At 43.9% G+C, this 24,675-nt stretch overlaps 1 protein-coding gene across 2 annotated transcripts in view; it reads left to right on the top strand.

Moving 5' to 3' along the window:
* CEP135 (centrosomal protein 135) overlaps window positions 1-24,675 on the top strand; it is a 479,333-nt gene that overhangs the window by 180,126 nt on the left and 274,532 nt on the right. For both annotated transcript variants that reach the window (XM_085642056.1, XM_085642055.1), the window contains exons 13-16: window positions 11,244-11,417; window positions 14,310-14,387; window positions 14,546-14,697; window positions 16,232-16,347. In XM_085642056.1, coding sequence (XP_085498182.1) covers window positions 11,244-11,417; window positions 14,310-14,387; window positions 14,546-14,697; window positions 16,232-16,347 — 520 coding nt within the window. The remainder of the gene's footprint in view (window positions 1-11,243; window positions 11,418-14,309; window positions 14,388-14,545; window positions 14,698-16,231; window positions 16,348-24,675) is intronic.

Genomic DNA, 24,675 nt, shown 5'->3' with positions numbered 1-24,675 from the left:
CATTTGTCAACCTCTTTTCGAGTCGTGTTGACTCCTAGTGCACGCAGAGGTGTCACGTCGGACCGGCTTCAAGGCTTGTGACTCCTATCACAAATTGATGTTGATTACTGACCCTTACCTCGTGTGCCTCTGGTGTCTGGAGCATGACCACGATACGACATCATGCTCTGACTGTCGGTCCATGAACCTGAAGTCTTTGCGGGAGCGGTCTCGAAAGCTTATGGAGGCCCGGCAGTTCGCTCCGCTCCGCACGAGGTCCCGGTTGAGAGGGAGGTCGCAGAACCGGTTGCGAAGCGATCACCACCACTCATCGTCGAAGTCTTCATCTTCGGGTAAGTTGAAGCACAAAAAGAAGACGAAGAAGCACTGTCGCTTTTCGCGTTCTCCATGTCTGTCAGCCGATGCGATGCGGGATGTGGATGGTGGTAGTCCTGCGGCTCCGCCTGTGGAGCCTGCTGGGTCGGCTCCGAGCTTCCCTCCTTTTCCGGAAGCCGGAGCTACCTCTGCCCAACTTCGTAGTTTTTACGAAGCCCTTCATTCGATCTTTGGACAGCCCAACTCCGCCTGCGCACCTTCGGCCCCGCAAACTCGGCTGGGGGTTCAAGGCCTTTGAATCCGGCTGCTCTGGCCCCGGTGTCGCAGGCCCCCCAGGGATCCAGGCCTGGGTCCGGATCTACGCTGGTCGACCTTACGACACCTCCTCCAGCATCAAATTTACTCACGATACCTTCGCCCCCTCCGACGCCGGTTGTGTCCCCAGCCAGCGTCGACCCCGGCCTCCACCCTGATCTGAATATGGAGCCGGACCGACGTCGACCAACGCCGGATCAGACGCTGACCGGTACATTTGTACCCCTGTTCTAGGATGGTGTTCCCTATCGCCCTGAGTGGCAGCCAAATGAGGGTGAGGAGGACTGGGAGGGGTCTGTTGACCCTCTAGCAGACCAGTTGAGTGAACCAGACTGGGGAGAGGAGTTAGGTGATGCCAGTGGTCTGGACACCTCACCAGACCTTGGTATGCGCTTAATTTGTGCCGGTGCTTTCCGGTGCTTAGCACCGACACTTACTTATCAGGGCCGGGTTTATGTGTCTGCTGCTTGCACGTCACATTATTCGCATTATATTATTGACTTGACTTAATTAATTAAATACCGTCTCCAGCTCACTGACTCGGCGTAGAGTGTTGTTCTCGACGTCTCCCGTGACTGCCTGAGTCATACAGATGGCATTGGTGCTGCGGCCCTTAGCTGGTGGGCGGGAGACGGAGTGGGACACTAATTGGGCTGGATTTGGTTCTTCAGGTGTAGGAGCTGTGTGGCAGCGTGTACAGATTTTATTCAAATGATTGCCATGCCCGACACACCCGCGCACCCCGTGAGTCATCATCAGCAAGCATTAAGGCTGGCAGCCCGACAAAGTTGGGGGCAGGCAGCACCAGGCCCAGTTTATACTAAGACTAAGGCAGTGTGCCCCAGCACAGCCCACCACGTAACGGTCGGTCCATAAGTAAGTACTAAATACTTACTAGCAGTATGTATATTAGTAAATTATAGCAGTAGTCACAAACGCGGACTCGTTACTGTCTCTCCCGAGCCAGTGGCATAGCTTGGGCCGCGAGCCTATTGGTGTGGCACTGCACGCACCAGCGTCCGTCTGCGTTTAACTTTAAATTAGGATTTTCCATCCATGTTCTGCCTCTAGAAGGTCTTTGTGTTCCACACATGCCCACGGTCATGGCGGCGCTCTTTAGAGAGTCAATGTAGAAGTTAACACCTGAGTGCCCCGGCCATAGCACCGAAATTGTTGCTTGTTTGTCGGGTCATTACTAGTGTTTATAGACGTGGGAATATTTGCACGAGCCAGCTTTAATGACGTCTTGTCAAAGGCGCTGAGGGACATCTCTTTGATGTATCTATAGATAAAAATCCTTTTAGCCCGTTGAGCAATTTTATATTTAAACCCTCCTTTTAGAGCCTTGGATGTCTGTCTGTGTCACTGTTTTTTTGCCTAACAAGTGCCACATCTAAATACGTGTGCGTGATGGAGCGCGTGACAGAGAAGGAAAACAAAAGTGAGGTGCGAAAGAAATTAAATTTCTAAAGCGAGACATGTAGAGTCATAACTAAACCAAAGCAAAACCAAATGTGTCACTTCAAAACAAAAATTTGGTTAGAACGAGAAAATAAATGTTAAAAGCACAGAAAAAACTTCATTGCACCATATTGATTTCACACATTTGCTGAATGCGGGACCTGTATTGTTTTTGCGGAGTGCAGTCAACCCTTGACCCCCAAAAATGATCATAACAATTACTGCAAAGCACTTAGAACTAATGTGCTTCTTTCCAAATACTCCAAAGGGCAAGATTTGCGGCAGCTTTGCGTTTGTGCTGAACTGGCTGGTGTAGCGCCACGTAACTGTTTGTAGGTCGAGTAAAGCTTATTTTCCTTTGTACCAATAACATTTTGTGATTCACAAAGCCTGCTTAGAAACGGAGAGGCCTAATGTTCTCTGTACACCACAGTAACTTGAGGGGGAGATGCAAAGGCCAACGTTAATGATTCCGGCAGGTATCTCCACTCCAGTATTCACAAGTTACCGGGCCGGCGGACCCGGGATAAGGGAAAACCTGTAGGTCTCAGGCTTACTAGGCCCATTCCTGCATCCGGGTCCCTGCTCCCAGGCCCTGGTGGGGACGTTTTCCATCTGGTTCCAGCTGGTGGAAAGTGTGCGCAGTAAAGCATTGGGGATTCTTGTTTTTTTGTTTGGAGTTTTATATAGTGCGAGCTTGACCGAAGGCTTCAGAGTGCCTTACATGAGCACCAGTTGCATTACCAACGGACATATTAAGTTTGTTTGATTGGCACGGGGAGGTTAAGTGATCTGCTCAGAATCATAGGATGTTGAGCGTCCCTGCTGAGACTCAAACCTGGTTCCCAAGCTTCTAGGTCGACCGCTCTAGCCCTTAGGCCACATCCTCTCCGTGCTCCTGTACCCAGAGTTCTACTGGATCAGAAAATACACAATTTGGGGTGTGGCCTAAATCATGCAAACTAGAATCATGTGCTTAAGAAATTCATAAAGTTGCATTTAACAAAGAATAATAAAATAGCAAAATGTTACATGAGACCTGTGCATAGCATATCCAGGCAAGACACACAAACAAGCATGCTTAAACAAAAGTGATGTAGGGAGTGTCATGTGCCCTAGTGCCAGAAAGGAAATAGGCTAGCACTGAGAGTGACCTATAAGGGAAATACTTTATTGTTCTCGCAAACTGAAGCTTCAGCTAAGTACTTATAGATTATGAAAGCTTGCAAGAGAAGCAGTGGTGGTGATAAGACTTAGGTGCCCGTGACTGTGTTGGTGACTGTACGTTTGAAAAATAATGTGCTTAACAAGTACAGCTTTTTGGTGTTCTAAACCCAGTCTGGTATTTGGCAAGCTATCTGTTTTGGTCACCTTCCCATGTTAAAGGGGCTCTCTCAGGTGCGAATAAAAACATAGTTTACAAAATACTTATTAAAATCTTTAAACTTCTTTAAACTTAAATAGAGTTGTTATTTTGGTAACAGTTGTTTTCTTAAATTCCGTTGTGGAAAGAAGACTGCTTACTCTCTTTACATCTGTTTTATAACACAATTGCAATTAAACCTTATTCTAAGCTATTGTGTAATATCAAAGACCTAGAAACAGTTTTTTATAATTGGAAGACCTCCTTTATGAGAGTTATTAACTGCCTTAACTGTTGCACAGGAGTCTATAGTGGAACTGCCTAAAGACAGTAGAGTTTAGACTGATGAGTCATAAGACCACCATTTGAAGTATGATTGTAACAAAATAATTTATAAAAACAATTTTCAACAAGAGGACAAAAAGTCACAACAAGTGAAGCCACTGATTTCTTAGCCCAATTGGTAATCATCTTTTTTTTATCGTTTCTCTAAAAGTAATCGCTTTAACGGAATACTCTACTATTTATAAACCCCAAACCCATTCGGCCACTGGAAGTGACAAAGTGACTCATTCAAGTGTATTGCATGATTTTATTCAGTTTATTTGTTTAGAGTCTTCTCAGAACATTTTTGTTTATTTTGTCACGTAAGCTATGTAAAAGTTGCATCTTTGAACTCATAGACTCTGTTACAAATGGCACTAGAACCCCAGGTCATGATGGGGAACTAGAGGAGGAGGGGGGTTCCCGAATATACTGTACCCGTGTTAACAATGGACCGGCAACTCTTGATCCACTCCGGACCCGCTGGGAGGGGTTGGGTAGGTCCACTGGAAGAGGAAGACTAGCGTGACGCCCTCATGGCCCCCAAAACAATCACGGCTTCAGCCAGACTCCGCCTTATACAACTATGCTATTTGCATGCGACTTATCTCACCCCAGCGCGCCTACACAGAGCAGGGTTGCGCCCCTCCCCGAACTGCTCGCGCTGCGGCCACGAACCAGCAGACTTCTATCACTTGATCTGGACATGTCCTAGCGTTGCCCCCTATTGGACGGCAATAGAGTCAGAACTTACACAGGTCCTGGGGCCAGTTCCCCCCCATCCCGTGCGTCTTATCCTAGGGGTGATGGAAGGCCTGGATGGCTCTTGCGCAGACAAGGTGTTTCTTGGGGCAGCCGTCATGGTGGCCAAGCGGGACATTGCAGCAACCTGGGTGCTAGTAAAACCCCCAACCTTAGCAAGGTGGCGCCGGGGAGTGGACTGGTGTGCCGCACAGGAGATGCCTTTGTTCGAGGCCCGGAGTTGCCCAACCAAGTACAACAGAATCTTGGGCAAATAGCTGAATCAATTAGACTAATTACACGAACGCTCCCTTTTATATACAGGTGTAATGCTAACGCGTCAGGATGGTGCTTCCATCGACTAATTTGCATGTACCCACGAATGACAAATGCGGTTAATGCTTGTACCAAATGTCTTGTGCTGTCAACGTGTTTGATCTTAAAATCAATAAAATTGATTATCAAACAAAAAAATTCAATACTGAAAGTGCCTTAGATTCTAAGTAAACTTTTGCCACTATTGAGTCCTTTCTTTTGGGCTCAGATCATCTCCCAGAATAATAACCAAGTGCATGACACCCGTCATGGCCTCTCTGCGGATCTTGCTCAAAGGTTTATCCATAACTAGATGGCTGGTTAGTAAAAGATTAATCAGTGCACTGCACCAGAATATTGTGCCAAGCATTTTAAAGACCTAGACCTCGCATTAAAGATGAGTCATATTTGCAACGACAATAAAAATTGATTTCCTGGTAGCCGTAATAGATACAGTCACCATGAAAGCACAACCATCTAAAAAAAGGCACCAAATTCTCATCGTACTATCAGGCCAGTTCCCGAAATAAAGGTACGTCTACCTAAACACCTTCTAGGATTATATCACCCTGTATATACCTAATTCTACTCTTCTGCCTGATGCTGCTTCCCGATACGGGAAGAGCTAGATAAGCAATGGAAACAAATAGGTTGGTCTTTTTTTGGAATTCTCTTAAAAAAATAATATTGGAGTAGGTCTATTATTTCTTCTACCTCAATTACACTTTGTAGTGACCCAGATGCATCAATGGAAAGAGCTGTGGTCGGTGCAAGGCAAAAAGTTACACATCAAAGTAAAGAGATGTCAGGAGAGCTCTTTAATTATTTCTATCAATGACCCACCACTCATGAGTGTTGATCAGGACGGGCAATACCGCAACAATATTTTTCCATCAGCAAACAGGGAGAACAAGATCGCACATCCTTTCAGCAGAACCACAGGACCTCTGGAAGTGGACCTTGAAGCATCAAATATCAATAAGAGCAGAACACCCCCCCAGGAATAGAGAACCATCATGTAAATTACTGCAGCAGCACATCACAGGACTGCCACGAATTGGAACTAAGGGGAGAATTACATGAAATAATAGTGTTCATTGTATGTGGGAAACCAAAAATCGACTTGAGATCCGCAAGCAGGTTCACAGGGGAATTCGCTTTTGTTTGTATGGTACAAGACATTTTCATAACCTTTTCTTACTCTTCCTATTTCCCGGAGTAATCACAAAACTTAAAAAAGAACATTGTGGAAGGATTTAAATCTCCCCAACAAGACCGGGGCAGTATTGGATCTTCTACTTTTAGATCGAACACCAATTCTACCAAGGTCATGACCAGACATCCAGTCCAGATGCCAGGGGCAGATCCTTCTGAACCCTGGATGTCTGAAGCTATCAGCCTGGATCCTGAGTTCAATAAAATCCATTATTTAGACATCCCTGAAGAATTCAGACAAATACAGTCCAAGCTAGCACAATTTTCATGAATACAATCTATTTGGCAAAGTGGAGTAAGTTCTGTATATGGTGGGCTTCAAAAGAACATCACCTATTCTCAGTCTAACCTCACCACATTCTACCATGGCAGCTAAAGTTCACCTGGCAGCTGACGATACAGACAATCCTAGGATCAGCCTACATTCTGGTCTCGGAGTCATCAAATAATTCCTTAAAGGCCTATTCAGAGTATTCCCTCCATTTAAGAAACTAGCAATAGAATAGAAACTTAATATGGTATTGTCCCAATTAATGAGAAGTCAGTTTTAACTTTTTCTCCAAGTGCATATCAAATCTGTCATCGAAGACTGCTGTGCTCCTAGCGATCACCTGTATGAGAACAGTGGTTGAAATAGAAGCATTTATAATAAAAGAATTCTACCTTCACTTTACCAAAGACCAGATCATTCTGAGTACTTCTCCCTAATTAATTCCGAATGTGCCTACAGACTTTCGCATTAACACACCAATAATCCTCAGAACATTCTTTAAGAACCCTACAGAGGCAGCAGAACTAACAGTGCTTTAGCTAAACGTACAAAGATGTCTTACATTATATTAGGACAAAAGACGTCAGAAAATTAAATAATTTGCTTGTGTTCTTTTTCAATCCACACAAAAGATATTGTCTGTCAAAACAAGCTATCGCCAGATCGATAGCAGCGATGATAGCTTTCTGCCATACCAAAGCGGGCATACTGCTATCAATGAAAGTTAAGGCCCATTCTACCATACAAAAGCGGGCATAACACTATCAAGGAAAAATGGCAGCTACAACAGCACTGCTGGAGTACCACTGGTGCACATCGGTCATGCAACCACAGGGAGGAACACTCACCTTATTGGTTTATGTCCTGTTCTTTTCCAAAGAGGTGAGGGTGCTACTAAAATGGCACTGTTATAAATACTCACTTCGACACTCCGCTTCCTAGGTTCCCCTCCTTCACCATCCTGGGGCTTCCTAACCCACTTAACCGCTCCGTTCCAAAGAAGGTAGACATATCACACTAGCCCTTCGTGCGGCGCACCAGGCGATATTGGCTCTTTAGGGCACTGAAAGAGTCCCATTGAGACTAGCTTGGCTGCACCGCATCTGGGACCTCCTAGGAATGGAAAGGCTAGCAACATCTCTTCACCCAGGTGGAGACACTTTTAGAGACACATGGCGCCTGTTTACAACACTCCTGTCGCAAGAATTTACCGAGCTCACATGCCCCAGATACCTCAAGTTGTTGCGCCTCACAGAACCCCCAACCCACTAACACCTCCCAGACCTAATTACCCAGGGTGGTGGAAGCGCTACGGATACAGCCTGCACTCAGGGGAGGAAGGGGGGGGAAGGGGGGAGAGTAGGGAGGGGGGAGGGGGGAGGAACCAAAGGGTCTGGGGATTCAATTAAAAGCTACAAACGGGCTGAGAGTGGCCGAATGTTGACGCCAGCTCAGCTAAACAATGCTTGTATTATGCAATGGCAGCACAATAAAACTAATTTAAACATAAAATGGCACTGTTTGAGGGCCTTTTCAGGCTGCTACTTTGACGACAGGGAATGATACATGTCTGTAAATCTATGAAAGATACTAATCCTGGAGAAATATACTTATTTTCCATGGGTTAACCACCTCCTTATATTTTTTTATGTTCTCACCTTCTTGTTGCAGTTTTAAAATTGAGTATTCTATACCTCTATTTCCCAAAACATTTTTACAGAGTAAACTGCAGAAGCAGTCCTTTTGCAAAATGCATTAATTCTATTCTGAATGTCTAAGTATCTCGAACTGTAGAGACTACCTTCAGCAAACTGAAGCCATCCTCTCTTTTAAAGAGCAGCAGAAACAACGAATACCTTATAAATCTCCTTCCTTTCCACTCCTGTAGAATTGATGACTTCTGTTTTTCTAAGTGAACGAGATTTCAGATAGTTATCTAATACTGAACATAGAGGAGATGGTTGTGGGGGCATTTTGTTTAGTTTTAGTGCTAAAGTCAAAATCAATTCAGGGTCAACAGGGTAGAAACCTCCAGAAGAGGTTTTTCCCCCAAAGAATCATCCACAGATTTATAACCTTAATATGATTATCAGCTACCAGGCCATGACCTCAGAAATACCTATATTTAATTTGAATTTTTCCTATTAAAAATGAAAAACAATAATTCTGACAAGACCAGAAAAATACTTCTCCAAAAGATTTTGACGCTTAAATTTGTTTGCTCAATTAATTTAGGTCCCGCTTTCTATCCTTCTGTCAACAAACATCCAAGTCCAGTTGCTGTTTTTCTCTATTTGTGCACAGGACATGCAAACTGCTTCTCTTAAAGTGCCTCACTTTTATGAAACCAGAGGACACTTGTCTGCCATATTGGGAGTTGTCCGCCATATTGGTGACCATTGCTGCAGAAAGTGCTCCCCCTGACACACGGAGCACTTTCGTCAAAATATTTATGCCTTATGGGCTGCATGATGGTGGACCATTGTGAATTGTTTTGTTTTTCGGAAGCCAAAAAATGTATTTGTGATGCACAAGATCTTTTCTCTTTTCACACTATGGAAATTGTTTTCACTTTTTAGTCCCTGGTACCGGTGTGCTTAGCTAGGCAGAGCCAGACAGGAAATATTACTTTAGAAGGCCCATCCTAGATACGGTGGGCCTTTCGCCATATACAAAACAGCATTCCTGTGGGCGATGAACTGTTGGCTCTGGATTTCAATGGTGGAGCCTGGGCCGGCTCCGTGATGGATATCTACTATTTATCTGAGGAGTGGTTGCTCATCAGAAAACACTAAATGGTTACTTGGTACAATAAACCTCTAATGCTTGATCAATACTGAAGAACGTGGTATATATCAATTGTTTCAGGGTTGTATCCTCGTGTTGGGTAACCTGGCCCTATTAAGCTTCCATGAAGAGAATAGTTTTGAACTTATAGTCTCAGAGTATGGTCACTCTCTTGCGTGTTCACACTGACTGTTATATTGTGTTACACGAGTCTTACTTTTGCCTGGAAGCTTGTAGGTGTCATCTGTTAACATTGCTGTGCTCAATGACAAGGTAAGCATCAACCTTGCACCGGGTTTAGTAGTGCTTGGGAAAAGTCTTCTTCAATAAGCGCATTTGATCAAAAGAGCAAAGGAGTTCCCCTTTCCAACAAATCCTCTAATTGAAGAGAAGCCCCATAGGACAATATTTTAAAGAGGCTCGCCATGGGCAAATGTTGACCAAAACAGCCTCAACTGAATGCACACGGAGCCCGCAACTCTGTGTCTTCACAGCATTTTATCTTTACTCCTTCTCTTTATAGTCTCTTCTCTTAATCACTTTTCTATCTCGATCAGTAGCATTGTTGAACGTTAGCTGCTATCAACAAATGGCATATTCTCATAGAACACCTAAACTTCCATTTTGAAAATGATGTATGATATTTACTGTCAGTGGCAGCACAGCTTAATAAGATGACTGCATTCTATATCGCTATAAAAAAGCCAGTGGACAAAAGCTTTTCCCATGTACCCACACCGTGCCATACCTGAAAACAAACCTATAGTGCATGTACATATCCCACTTCTAAAAATACATTTTCTGCACATCGGAGTAGAAAAGCAACATGTAAAGCTCTAAAAGGAGAGACCCAATTGTATATACCAAAGAGTTGTTCTTATTTGTGTTACAAAAGTATGCGCCCAGAAAGAAAAGGAGAGTATGTTGTTCTTGTATATATGTTTGACAATAACTGAACTTAACTACTAAAAGTGTGACTGTATTTTCAGCGTCGATGTGTTTGTCAAACTCGCCCCCTTGTGATTCAGCTGTGTGTATTGGCTATTGAAATGTGGTTAGATGGCAATGTGAGGATTAAAATATATTTTAAATGCCTTCAAAAGCAGTGCTATTTCTAGTCATTTAAAGTGGACATCAATGACATACCAGGTGACCCTCTTGACCATCACAAACTTTAATTACCCATCTTGTCTAATTCTGGTTTGTTGGTCTTAAAAAAAAAAAAGCAAACACAAGGAGATGATGGACGGAGCGCTGAAACTTTTCAGACACTTACCCCAACTCACAGATCTGGGTTCAATCCATCATCGTTCTTTAGCTCATTTCACCACCTCAGTTCAGACCCAGCTATATGCAAATCAGTCTTGACCCTGTGCCTCATGGGAACAGTCCAGCCGCAACTGCCAAGCCAGGGCTTCCCTGGACCAGAAACAAGCATCCTAGTACCGGTTTCGGGCTAACAGTCCTCATCAGCCAGGCTAGCTTGAATCCAGTGGCAAAGTGAGCAAGAGACCCACGTCTGGTCATACCCTGCCAACTCAGGGCGAACACCAAAACTGGTCCTGGGATGCTTGTTTCCGGTCCAGGGAAGACCTGGCCTGGCAGTTCGGGCTAGACTGTTCCCATAAGAAACAGGGTCAAGACTGATTTGCATATGGCTGGGTCTGAACTGGGGTGGCGAAGTGAACTAAAGAACAATAATGGATTCAACCCAGATCTGTGACTGGAGGTCAGTGTCTGAAAAGTTTCAGGACTCCGTCCATCATCTCCTTGTGTTTAAAGAAAAAAAGACCAGTGCCAAAAATGCAACATTGGTCTTGTCTTTAATGTCATAGAAGGGTGAATAATGAAACAGATACTTATCGCTATGCATTTGTGATTGAAATTAAACTAACTGGACAGATGCATTGTAGGTAAAGTAGCCATTAAAACTCTTCAGTTGGGTTCCAAGATGCTAATAATAAAATATATTGGCAATGACTCTGTTTTTCCTATCAATTCCAGGTGGGTGCCTCATGAGCCTGCACTAGTCTGGGGCACAGAGCATAGTAAACATCCTATGTACGGCTTCTGTGCCAGCTTTGAACTGTACAAAATGTATTCATTTTAGTATTAAACAGTTCTATATGTTTATAGGCCAAAGACGAACTGAATGTGTTGAGAAGAGAGGTTACCAGATCTCCACAATCCAAGGCTTCGTCTGCAGCCAGTCAAACTGTCCTGCGTCGAGTGGAGGAAGAAAGAGATCAGGCCGTGGCTGATTTCAACACGGTGCTGACCGAGAAGGAGAGTCTACGAGAGAGGTTCAAGGTGTGTACCTAGTATTCTGTAGTACATGCTGAGTATTGTCAATGCTAGTAGAATGTTCCTTTCCCTATGTTCTCTGTTGCCTTATGATTCTAGGTTCTCTTCCACGGCAGTTGCGGTTGGCTTCTGCTGTGGAGAGTCCGCTCTTGTGTCCTCTCTGTACTTGAATAAACTACCTTACAAGAAGATAGCTGTGGATGACCTATTATTTACAACAATTTTGGCGACGAGGATGGGATACCTGCATGAGGTCACTTTTGAAGAGGGGTGTTGGCTTTGTATGGTCTTCTCAGCTGCAGGAGTCTTTTGAGGCTATTAAAAAAGAGATCTGTGAGGCAAAGGTTCTTACCCAGTTTGATATAAAAAAGAGTTCGGTGGTAACAGTGGATGCCAGTGCCACTGGTCTTGGGGCTATGCTTTCACAAATCTCTGGTCAGTCTGAGCGTACTGTCGCTTTTGCCTCGAGGACCTTAACCGAAGCTGAGAAGAACTATTCGGTTATTGAAAGGGAGGCTTTGGCCGCTTCTTGGGCTGTGGAGCATTTTAGGACTTAGCTGTGGGGCATGAAATTTGTGCTTAAAACCAACCATAAACCTCTCATTAAAGTTCTCTCTCCGGGGGGGACGGGCAAAGGCTCTGCTAGACTAGCTAGGCTTGCTTCAAAGCTCCAAGAGTTCCAGTACACGGTCCAGTACATTCAGGGCTGGAGAAACACTCAAGCTGATTGCCTTTCAAGGTTGTCCTTGGATTGGCGGACGGTGGCAGGTCCGTCTTCATCTGGGGATGACATTGCTGTTGCTTCTGTTGAGGATGCTGTGTTTGTGGGGGAGGGTGTTTTTCAAGCAAGTGATTGGGAGCGTGAAATGTCTGCTGATGCTACGTTACAAGAGGTTATTAAGCTTATCTCACTAGGCTCCAGAAGAGAGAGTGCAGTTTCAGTTTCGGTGCGTCCTTTTCTTAAAGTTTTGGAGGACCTTTCCCTTATTAATGATTATCTTATTGTTAAAGGGGAAAGGTTTATACCTCCTTGTGGTTTGAGGAGAGAACTTTTGGCTCTGGCACATGAGGGCCATTTGGGTCAAACTCTCACTCAACGTCGGTTAAAAGACCATTTTTGGTGGCCGGGTATGGACTCCCAAGTGGTGGACTGGGTGGAGAACTGTTCTATCTGCAGGGAGGGAGAAAAGAGGCTTAAGGTGGGTCCCAGCACCTCAAAGAGTCATATACAAAACCCTGGTTCACCATGGCACAGTATTTGTTTGGATTTCATTGGGCCCATGGGGGAACTACATGAGAAGGATAGGTTTGCTATAGTGGTTGTTGACATTTACTCAAAATGGCTTGTCGTGGATTTCACCAACAACATTACTACTGAAAGAACTATTAGATTTTTGGGTAACTTGTTTAAGGATGAGGGTCTTCCTTCGGTCATCATCACGGACAATGGTACTCAACTCACCTCTTCTGAGATGCAGTCCTTTCTTAAGAGTTGTGGAGTTACTCATCATCGCACTTCCTTGTACAACCCACAAGGTAATGGGATCTGTGAAAGGGCCAATAGGGTGGTGAAAGGCATTATACAAATGGCTTCTTCTGATGGTTCTATTGTAAGGAAGATGGTTGATGAAATGTTGTGGGCATATCGTACTACGCCCTTAGTGGAGGGGCAGCTGTCACCTTTCCTGATTATGAGTGGGCGAGTCCCTGATTCTAAACTAGTACCAGCTTGGATGAAGCGGGTGGTGTCCTTGCAAAAGAATCCTTCAACCTTGCCTCCTCCTACTCCTCCTCTTCGTCCTTTCCTTGTGGGAGATTTGGTCATGGTCAAGAGTGGTAGAATTGCAAAAGGGCTATCTAAGTTTAAGGGGCCTTTTACTGTTAAAAAAGTTCTGGATCATTGTGTTATCCTCAATAATGGGGAGTGTTGGAATTTCAGACGGGTGGCTCTTTATAAAAGAGGTGTACCAACGCCTAGCTGTAGTGAATCTTCTCCCTTGGAAGAGAGCAGTGGTTATCTCTTGGCGTCATTGCCACCTGGGCCTAACTCTGGGGTTTCTGCCTCTCATGTGGTTGGTGAGTGGGGGGATTCGTGCACTTCTGGTGTTCAATCTGTTCCTGACTCCATTCCACTACCCTTGCCTTTGGCCCCAAATCGTGTTCCACGGTTTCGAAGGGCTCCAGCTTATTTGCAAGATTTTGTACGTTAATTTGTGTTGTTTTTTTTCATTAGAAAGAAAGAAGATGTGTAGTACATGCTGAATATTGTCAATGCTAGTAGAATGTTCCTTTCCCTATGTTCTCTGTTGCCTTATGATTCTAGGTTCTCTTCCACGGCAGTTGCGGTTGGCTTCTGCTGTGGAGAGTCCGCTCTTGTGTCCTCTCTGTACTTGAATAAACTACCTTACAAGAAGATAGCTGTGGATGACCTATTATTTACAACATATTCTAACCTCATATCACTGAGGAAACGTGGGCGCATGAGACTCTGTGGGTGGTCCCGACATAAGAGGGGAGGCGCAGTGCAAATGCTGGAAGTGCGCATGGGCGTCATGGAGTGGATGGGATATAAGTGTGTCCAGCTGACTTGTTTGCAGGTCAGAGAGCTGCACGTGCACCTCATGGTGGGATAGTGACTCCATGAGGGCTTTTCAAGGGGTGCACAGAATGCATTTCATCACAAAGCTGCCTGGAGGTTATACTTGGCCGACAGTGGTGTCCCCTGGGCACATAGGATCGGATAAATTGCTCCAGGGAAAAGCAGGTTATCAAGTTTAGTGCAGTTTAAACAAGTAACCAGCCGCTCGTAACAAGGCACACCAGCTGTACGCAGGTTACTTCCAAAACTCCGTCCCTACACAGGTGTAAACATGTTAGAATATCTTGTTTCTTTTTCAGAACCAGCAGGAATTATCAATATCGGAGAATATGAGAATGGAGCAAAAGATGAAAGACCTGGAAAGCAATGTTTATGAAGTAAGTCTGTTTGGAAGGTAAAGTGCACGGTAGGCCTTTCTTTCTCATTGGCATTTAACCACTCACCTGTGGGGAAAAAAATAGTAGATTTGCTTTTTAAATCAGTTTATTGTGTGAAGATTATAGGTATTATTGATGTGCGTTTTTTTTAAATCTAGCTTGAAAGTGAACGGCTTGATTTACAGTCTACGATTTCAAAAATGAAAGAAAACCTGGGATTGCTTGAAAATGAGGTGAACGTGCAGTCCCATAAGCTTGCCCAGACTTCAGATGTCTCGTCTCAATATAAGGCTGAACTGAACTCCCTTAGGTGAGTACAGCTTACAATGTAATGCTCTTCTTTGTAACAAATCTCCCATGCACTGTATGTCAGCCCCCTATTACTTTAACCAGTTCTAGGGTCGAAATTTGTGGTGCAGTGTCTACACGACAACCTAATCCTGATTCTAACATCTGGCCAGGTATGGTTTGTAGCGCAAGAGGCTCATTTTACACATTTCCTGGCCTGTCCTCTGCATGGTTAAGGCACGTTGTTTGCGAACAGGGTGTTTCACTGTTCATGTTTTGGGGTCCACCTACAGTTGTGGTACTTTTAGCATAAGTGACTATTGCCCCCCGGGGCATTGCGTGCTATGATTCTCACAGGTACATAAGTGTGGAAAGATCATCAGTGGGCCAATTCAGACTCCAAATATATTTTGCACGTGTTTAAGAATGTCTGAAAACCTAGGTTGTGAGATGTATAGTTTTAGATATTCGCTGTATGTATGAAGCTCCTTTTATTTTGTGGTGCTTTAAATAAGATAAGCGGTGGTAGTCCGAGGCTTCTGTCCCACCTTTTGTGCATGGCTCCTTGTGCAATTTCTGTAGATCGGGATTCATTGAGAAGCCAAATGCTCTCTGTGGCTTCCAGTACATGGTCCCAAGAAATACCTCTTTTGCTTTGACTGAAACCAATTCCATCAGGTGAAAATGTGACTTTAAAGAGAGATATTTTGACAAAGACTTTGGCCTGGTTTCCTGGCCAAATGGCATACAAATCTTTGAAACAACTGGACTCCTTGCCTATCCATGCACCCTGTGCTTTGTGCTGACAGCAAACACGATCTACCTGGAATACATAAGAGGCAGTGTGGCAGCTTCAACCACCCACTTTGAAGGTGTGTTTTGTGATTGTACATATATGTGGAGCTAGGGATAGTAAATCTATACTTATCTATATATGTTTTCCTGGTCGATATTGCTGCTATAATACTTTTTAGCATTAGATTTAAAGCTTACTATTCTGGCAGTAGACCCTAATGCCCATATGCACTAGTGATTGTAGTATTTGTTCTTTACAGTTTGATTGCAGTATTCATACCCCATGTGCATTCCTCTCTGGGCTGAGCATTGGTGTTAGAAATGCTTTTGCAGTTCCCACAAGTGCTGTATGCCATGGAAACTCCTAGATGTACTGCTCCCTATTTTCATAATAGTTTAAAAAGTTGTATTCCTTTTTATAAAAGCAATAACACTGCTTGGAGAATCTATTTATTGTCCGGGAAACGTGACGCCTGAACTAGATGTTATCACTGCTCACCAACCTAAGTGAGTCTTGACTGTTCAAACCCACAAACCCCCGAATGTCAGAGTCTAAACATGAGATCCTTAGCATGTCAGTGGCCTACAATAGTGTATGGTTCTGCCTGTCCCGGGACAGCTCAGTCCTTGTTACAAGTTTTGCTTCGCTGGACTTCAGTGGTGCAGGCCCTGTAGAACTACACCAATATTCAGTGAAAAATAGATAATAACGGGGAACTTTGCCTCAACTAATTTTATAATTCGTGTTTTTGACTTCTTAGGTTGTTGAACGATCAATTACAGAAGTCCCAACAAGATATTCAGCATCGACTGTCAGTAAAGTCCAATGAACTTCAGTTATCACAAGAACAAATTGCTACACTTGAGGATAAAATAGGTAGTGTGCTCACTTTCCATGTTTTTTATTTGAATGTTTTGTATTTATGGTAAATAAAGTGATTAGGTCAAGCTGCTGGAATTTATCAGCCTGGAACAGACCCATGCACAGAGAAAGGCATGTGTTTCCAGTGTCTGTGAGACATCATTTGACCTATGCATCAATAATGGGCCTTTTGTCTACATCTTAAATGTTGTATTACATCTGTTGGCTCCTCCATTAACAAAACATTGCGGTTCCAAGTAAAGTTTCGATCTCCAATGATTTATCTATATTTGCATAGATTACATTAGATCCACGGAGTTCTTCTAATTGGCCTTTTAGTGACCTGCCTTAGCCTAAGCCTTCATTTTTCTTTCTTCTCTTGTTCTTACTGTTGAGTACCCTTGATATTTTCTTTAGATAAAAGTCAAAAGTCGCACTGTTGTTTACTCTCAGGTCTATACAAGGCTCCTCAAAAAGCCTGTGGGCCCTGGCCTAAGAGATACCCACACTCTAGGGACAAATAGCCACAGGATGAGTTATGCATCAGAAGACTGTTCCTGCTCTGTTATTGGGCCCTTTGCTGCTAAGGAGATCAATGTACTACCTCAACTTCTTCTGGGGTTGAGTTATTCCCCAGTGTCCCTCTGGGAAAGCTGGCATCAGAGCCCAGACCTTGAGATGTTAAAAGAAGTATTTAGATAGCAGCAGTTGTGCTAGAACCCCGATATGACAAATTAAGCCTCGCCATTCTGTTTCTGTGAGCTTGCCCTTCAAGGAGACCTTGTTCTTGGGTATGGCTTCTAGCGTGAATGGGGCCTGCCTTCACTAGAGTAGTGGGATATGCACACATCTGTTTGTTTAAATGTTCTCTCTAATCTAATTTAAAATGTCTTGGACGGTTTATTGTGCTATAATGTTACTCTTTTAACTATTTTGTTATTCTTTGGGAATCCCAGCACTATGCACCTATGTTCGATAACACATTTTTTCAAAAAGGTCATCAGTTTGAGCGCAAATACAGTCTATTTTATTTCTAAAATTGATTTGCAAATACCAAATGCTGCTAGACAACAATTGTCCTGTGTAAGTATGGATACACTTATTTGAAAACATAGATATGAGACAACAAAGTAGATTATCAAATGCTTAGTGCAAGTTGCAAGTAGAAAGATTAACAGATTCGTTAAATATTCCGTTTTTCTTGTATAGCCAACTGGTGCTTTGCCCCATGACTGGAGGGCAGGTCTGGGGTTTTGTCAAGGGTGTTTAGTTGTAAGAAGGAAGAAATACAAAGTAGAAGAAACAAGCATTTGCAATGCAATAGGTCTCACATTCATAAGAGTTTGAGCTATTGCCAACGTAAATGACAATGCCTTCTATATATGTGTGCTTTTTAAAACCGATAAATTAAAGGCATTGTCATTTACAATGTCAATAGCTTAAACTCTCGCAAATACGATCCCTTTTGTATTGCAAATGTGTGCTATACATTTTTTTTAAAGCGTTAGGAGAGAGAGTGTCCTGCCTGCAATACCAGGCAGAACAAAGCTATTTGAGGAAAATAGTGCTCGGAGGCTGTAATTAAAGCCTATCGAACAACAACACACGTAACAGGGGGTGTCTCCATGGGAGGTTATAAAATGAGACATGTTGGTACTAAGGAGGGACTACTAAGCCTATTGACCAATGAACAGCCACGGTTTACAGTGGACAATGACAAAAGTCAATGAAAAATGTGGGCGGAGAGTGGGCGGAGCTTCAAGTCCCTACCTCAATACAGCATGCCTCGCAGAGCAGCGCATGCGCTGCCCAGGCTCGAGCTAAAAAGGTTGCATATCATATTCATACTCCCAACGAGGCTGTGAGGAAGTACACTGTTATTTACAGCAACAGTGATGCTGTCAATATCCGCAAGGAATGTGCTACACGCATGAAAACGTGAGGTGATGAGTTTTGAGGAGAACAATTTCTGAAACACTAGCTCGAAGTATAGGGACTGGGAAATTGGTGCATATACTCGTGATAGGCAGATACAGCCTTAGATATGCGGGCCATTGGTCTTTGTTTATTTTAAACCTTGGTTTCCCCGTTATTAAAGGATTTAAGTCGAAGGGTTCTGGGCAGTTAGAAGGGTGAGAGAATAGGTATATAACTTATGCAACTACCTCTTCAGAAAGGCAGTTCCTTATGTGAAGAATACGAAAGTTAGCCTATTTTTTGTCTGCATAATCCTAGTGGTTATACCTTTCTGCCTGCATACTGTATCCAATACCCACTACAAATTTGCAGTATTTTCCTACCTAGTGAATCCACATGTTCTACAATATCCAACACTACCACTAACCGTCACAAGTTCTACTCATTATCCTCACCTTTTGAACTATGGTACTAAAAGCATTTGCTGCACATCACTTCACAAACATTTCAACTTTACCATTCACTCCTGTCTACTAGTAAATCTCTCGCACTTTCCTCTTGGGAATGTTGCACACCAGTTGTTTTTAATTCACAATGGCATTTGCTCTGCTGCTCAAAACCTTTGGAGGCACCATTCATATTACCACCACTTCCCTTTGTCAGCTCCTTGACCTTCTCAAACACATTATCTGTTTCTAAAGTCACCTGAGACTCCTTAATTTTAGTCTCTTCTGTGCCAATTCTTAATTTTCACATACAGTTTGTGCGCACTTCTTGGTAACCACACATTGTACCCATTTGTTGTGACCACCCACCTCCACATCACTATCCTATCATACTCCCCATTACACACATCTATTCTATTTTCTGTTGGAGTTTTGGATAGCAAATTTGCCATCACACTTTCCCATCCAACATGTATTCTACTTTGAATTTGAATCGCCACAATCAGTTTTGCAAACAAAGGAATTACTTCCACAGACCCTTTTGTCAATCGTTATATCACTGGTCCATGATAGGTACAAATACTATCTGATAGTCTTTTAGCAGCTGATTCCTTACCTTAGAATAATTCCCAGGTGTCAGACTGGATCGAGGAGTTTTCGAGCAGTACACCTGCACACCCGTAGGTGGTGTTGTTTGGTTCTGTGTCACGATTGTCCGTGCCGGAAGTGATGTGGGCGGTGCCTATATAGGCGCCACTTGGATGCGCTGACATCGGATCATTTCTTTCCGCGCCAGTGAGTTCAGATCCGGAGCGCGCTACCCCCAGTCATTTTTGACTGACTTTTTCTTGATCTTTTGTCAAAGCTTATTTTGAAATTTCATCCCCTGGTGTGTTAGGGGTATCCACTAAGAAGCCAACAGGCTTTAAACAGGCAGGTGTCTGTGACAGACCCTCATTTGGTTTGCCTCTGGTGCTTAGAGCAGGTCCACGGCTCCAAGATTTTCGAAGACTGCCATGTCATGAACCCTGCCCAATAAAATGACAGAATGTCAGCCCTTGTATGTCTGTAAAAAAGGTATAGGCACGCCCTTTATCTGATGGAGACATCTAGTCACAGATTCCTTACCTTTGAATTATCCCTCTGCGCCAGACTCAATCCAGAAACTTTTCTGCAGCAGTACCTCTACGCATCGAAGCGACACGGTAATGACGTAGTCCACCAGATGTGACGTCAACAGAGTCCATATGAGCCCTCCCCTGATGCGCTGGCATCAGTTTTTTCCTTTCCGCTTTTCCACAATGATCCGGAAAGCAGCGCCTCTGGCCATTTTTGGCCTTCTTCGTCATTGTTGATTAAACAGTGTGCTTTTTTCCAGATATCTTTGGGGTCCTGTGAACCACGATGTCGATCCCCACACCCTCATCCTATCGTCATGTGGTGTCTGGGCGCCAGACCCTGACTCCTAACGGTGCGGTTCATATCTTCAGCTTCGGTTGTCTGCATTGCAGGACCGCCGCATGACACTGTTAGCGGTGGACTCAGGCCGCTCGTCTGTCGCCGCTCTCTTCTCCCTCCGAGGAACACTCAAGGGCCAGCTCCGAAGTCCTTTGTCCTTGCTGTTGTGTGGTAGGTCAAGCAGTAGGCGGTCTGCATCGCGGCCTTCCTCAACTTTACCGAGTACATACGGTGTCCATGACATACCTGCTGTTCCTCCGATTTCAGAGTCAGAGCGAGAATCTGTCCTGTGCTTTCGGTGTTTCCCAGCACCGAGGTGAAACTGGCTCAGATGAGGGAATGCTATCGTTCCCTCCATGACATTTTTGGTTCTCAGCCTCCCTCTGGTGCATGTCTCGGCCCCAAGGAGGTTGGTGAGGCCATGACTCACTCCAAACCGGTGGGACCTCTCTCAGTGTCACTGAGGCCCTCAGAAACTGTGATCGACACCGTATCGTCTCCGGGGAACAGCCTTTCAGGGTTTCCATCTGGGACGTCTGTGTTGGATCCGTCAGCGGCTCCAATCGCCCCTACTTTGTCTTTCCTCCCCGACGCCGAGATGTCTCCTCTTCGATGTCAGGAATGGCGTCGGTGGAGCAGTTCTTTTCGGGCTACCTTCCTCTGCTTTCAGAGGAGCCCCCTGCTATTTTCCCCCTGGGACACAGGTATTTGGTGATGTCATTGATGACATAACTGACATTCCTCAGCCTCCTCCAGCGTTTCATTGGGTGCCTGACCTTGGTGAAGCTAGTGGCCTTGATTCTTCCCCATCCTCTGGCCTGTTTTCTCCTCCTAGCTTCGCTTCTGAGGATAGCTCAGCTTTTGCTGAGAATTGCTGTTGTTCTGGAGCTTCAGCTTCCTTCTGCAGAAGTGGCCATTGATCCCCCTACTTGGGGTGATTCATCAGGGCCAGATGAGAACTGACCCTGTGCTACCTTCTGTGAAGCCTTCTTTGATATTCCTTTGGGCGCTTGGGCTAAACCCATTTTAATGACCTCCGTGGACTGGTCTATAGCTCATAGGCACAATACTGCCCCTGGCGACCCGCTCTAACTTTTCCGTCAGTCTACTCAACGCTGCTTTGTGGTTCAGGCTACTACAGCCTCCCTCAAAATCAGCGCCCTGCCTGACGTGTCACAGACAGGGAGTCTTTGCGGTCCGTTAATACAACTTGTGTTTTGGGCTATTTTTCTCATGTGTTGTGGGATTCGGTCTCACGTCTTCTCCCATTCATCCCTGATAACTCTCGGGACACTCTTACTCAGCTGGTTCAGGAGGGCTGTAAGAAGGCTAAATAACTGAGTCATTGTGGCATAGATACCACAGATTCTGTTAGACGAGCCATGGCCTTTTCGGTAGCACTACGCCAGCGCACCTGTCTACGCATTTGTGGCTTCTCTGAGGTTGTTCAGTCCACCTCGATGGACATGCCTTTCGATGATCAATATCTGTTTGGCTCTGAGGCTGACTCTGCTTTGCAACTTTTTTGAGATAGTTAGTGTGGAGCAAAATCTTAATCACTGATTGCTATACCGTTCTCTCTTTCCCTCTGTAGTCTGTCTGGCTGTGTATGGTCAACTTCATTTCTTTTCTGTGTGAACCATTATAGGGTGGTACCTGTTGGCTTCTTCTTTTCACCCATCACCTCCGAGTGGCATCTGGTTTTTTGTGCTTTCCCCGGCAGGTATTTCCTTTTCTTGCATTCTACCCTGTTGAAGACAAGTCGTGGTCCCTAGTTGTTTTGAGACGCATCTTATTTTCTGGCCCTGTTTTGTTTCTACACCAGCGGCTGTATGCCGTTCTCTTGCTTTCTACCCAAGTTCTGATTGAGGAGTTTTCAAGGTATTGTGCGGATAAACTGTTTGCTGGTTTCTTCTCGACCCCCCTTGACCCCCCCCCCACAAAGAAAGAGGCATGGTTCTTGGCATAGGGTGCATTGTCTGGTCATGTCCTAGATGGTCCCCCTTTTTTTTCTCTTCAGGCGTTAGCACCTTTTGTGCTAGTTCTCGCTATATGCGGGCTAGATGGGCTACAACCCTCTCTCCTTTTTATCTTAGGCTCCTTGCAGACATACCTTGTCCGTATCTTGACATGGATGGGCTACTCGGCTGACCCTTTATTCTCTATGCCTCAGCATGGCCTGTTTTATTCTGCCTCTGCCTTGCTTTTCACTTTTGGATTGGAGACATGATGCATTTTTAAAAGAACTTTTACATGTTTTTTTCCTGCTCTCTTCATATGTACCAGTAGAACATTAAATTGGTTCCAGCCTTATTGATTTATGCTCTCCTTGAGCCACTCCACAGCTATACTCTGAGGCTCTTGACCCTGACGTCTGTTTATCTAATTGCCATTACTTCTGCACAACACCTTTCTGAACAGCAGACCGTGTCAGTTCAGCCCCCATATACTGTTTTTTCCATGAAAAGCTAATACTTCAGAATAGCGCACCCTTTTTTACAAAGGGGTTACCACCTTTGCAAATGGGGTAGTCCATCATGCTCTCTGCGCCCTTTTCTTCCACCGAATCCATCTTGAAAATTAAAGGCTACACCGATTAGACAGTCAGTGTGCCCATAGTTTCTACAATGATAAGACTAAGGAGTACCATATTGATCATCAACTTTTTTGTTGGATTTGCTGATGCAATGAAATGAAATCCAGAAACAGACCGTATCAAGATGAATTGTAATTTGCATCATCTGTACTATGCTTTCTAAGGTCCTCAGTTCGCATTCCACCAGAGTGAAAGCCACCACCTCTGCTCTAGCTTGAGTTCTGGTTTGGGACTTTTTACAGACACCAACGTGTCCATACCTTCACCAGGCACTACTGCATCAATTGTCAAGTTTGCTGAGAGTATCATTTACCTGTTTGGTTCTGTAATACTCCCTGGTGTGAGTCCAATTCTCAGGCCCACCTCCTTGGAAGGGGCATTGCTATGGTACCGATTCATAAGGTTATATATCTGCGGTTACAAGTATCTATCAGAAGAAAAAGTTACTTGCCTTTCTGGTTGATACTCTCTATAACCACAGATTTCCCACTACCACTTTCTGTAATATGGACGTTTGGTATTAATAAGGTCTTAAGTTAGGTCTTGCACACAGCCTGTACAAACTCAACTTTGCAAGCCCAGCTCAGCGTCCTAGGGTGTGGAAAAAAATAGGACATAACTGATGTCAACTAACATTGATGGCACCCATATGCAGTTTTGTGTTGTCATGACCAGAGTTTGGATGAATTTGTGATTGAGGCAAATGGCACCCCTTTTTGGAGCGCAGGAACTATTGCAGATATTTTCAAGATACATCTTGGTGCCTAAAGAGATCCACAAGTTTTGAAATCTGGGGATAAATAAAGCATCCTCCAGAATCTTCAAATCTCCCAATCACAGATTTCAACACCCACATCCATTCTAAGGCATTAGAAATACTCTTCCATAGTATATGGATTAAGGAACGGACACAGTTAAATCGGGATATTCTCGCTGAGTGTCTTAAATTAGATGGAGCCTTAAAAATACCATGGATCAGCTTTGTTCATGATTTTATGAAAGACTTAGGGCACCTACAATATTTTACGAACCCAAGTTCCTTGCAGATGATTTCACGGGAATCATTGAAAAGGGAGGGGCTCTGTATGCTAGAAGAGACTGTCTAGCGACCTTACGAAGCCCACCGTTAACCAACACCAAACCATCTTAACTACATTTGGAATGGAACCATACTTGTCATTTGTAACTGTTACCTTTGACAGAATGTTATTGGCTAGATGCAGGTTAAATATATTTCATAGACTGGTGTCGTGGCCCAAAACGAATGACTGGTCGAGACAACTTCCACCTTGTCCTTGCGATAATCACTCATGCCAGTCTACCATCCATTCTGTTCTTTTCTGTAAATTTTATTCCGAATTAAGAAAAACGTGGTTGGTTCCGCTTTTGAAAACTTATGGGCTGAGACAATGTCGTTCTGCTTTTTTAAAACTTCAGTTGTTGGATAATGAACATGCAGTATGGAGGCTTGCTATGTTTTTAAAGAGAGTATTTTATTCAAGGAAAAGTCGAACGATCACTGATGAATTATAATTATTTGTTGTACGGTTTTAAAATTGTCATGGTATCATTTTTTATCTATGAATGTGTTTTTGCCCAATATGATTGCTGCTACTCTGTAATTTTACTTGATTGATTGTAAAATGTTTTTTAAAATTGTGCTTTTATGATTGTAAATTTGTAACACTTGAATAAAGCTTTATGAACTGAACTGAACTCTTCCCACTCTCCTATTCTCCCATTTTGCCCATAGTCCATACTTTCTACCTCAGCTCCTTCTCCCTACTGAAATAATATTTATTCTTATAACTGCCAGTGATCTCTGTGCTCCTTCTGTCCACATTTGATCAAATGTATTACTCTTTCCTCTGGTGCCCTTGCTTCTCTCACAATTATTTTGACCTGTTTTTGATTATCTGAAGAATA

Source organism: Triturus cristatus, chromosome 2_2 (genome assembly GCF_964204655.1).
Source record: "Triturus cristatus chromosome 2_2, aTriCri1.1, whole genome shotgun sequence".
Lineage (NCBI taxonomy): Eukaryota > Metazoa > Chordata > Amphibia > Caudata > Salamandridae > Triturus > Triturus cristatus.
The sequence above is the reverse complement of the archived record's forward strand: the minus strand, read 5'-3'. Positions and strand labels throughout refer to the sequence as shown.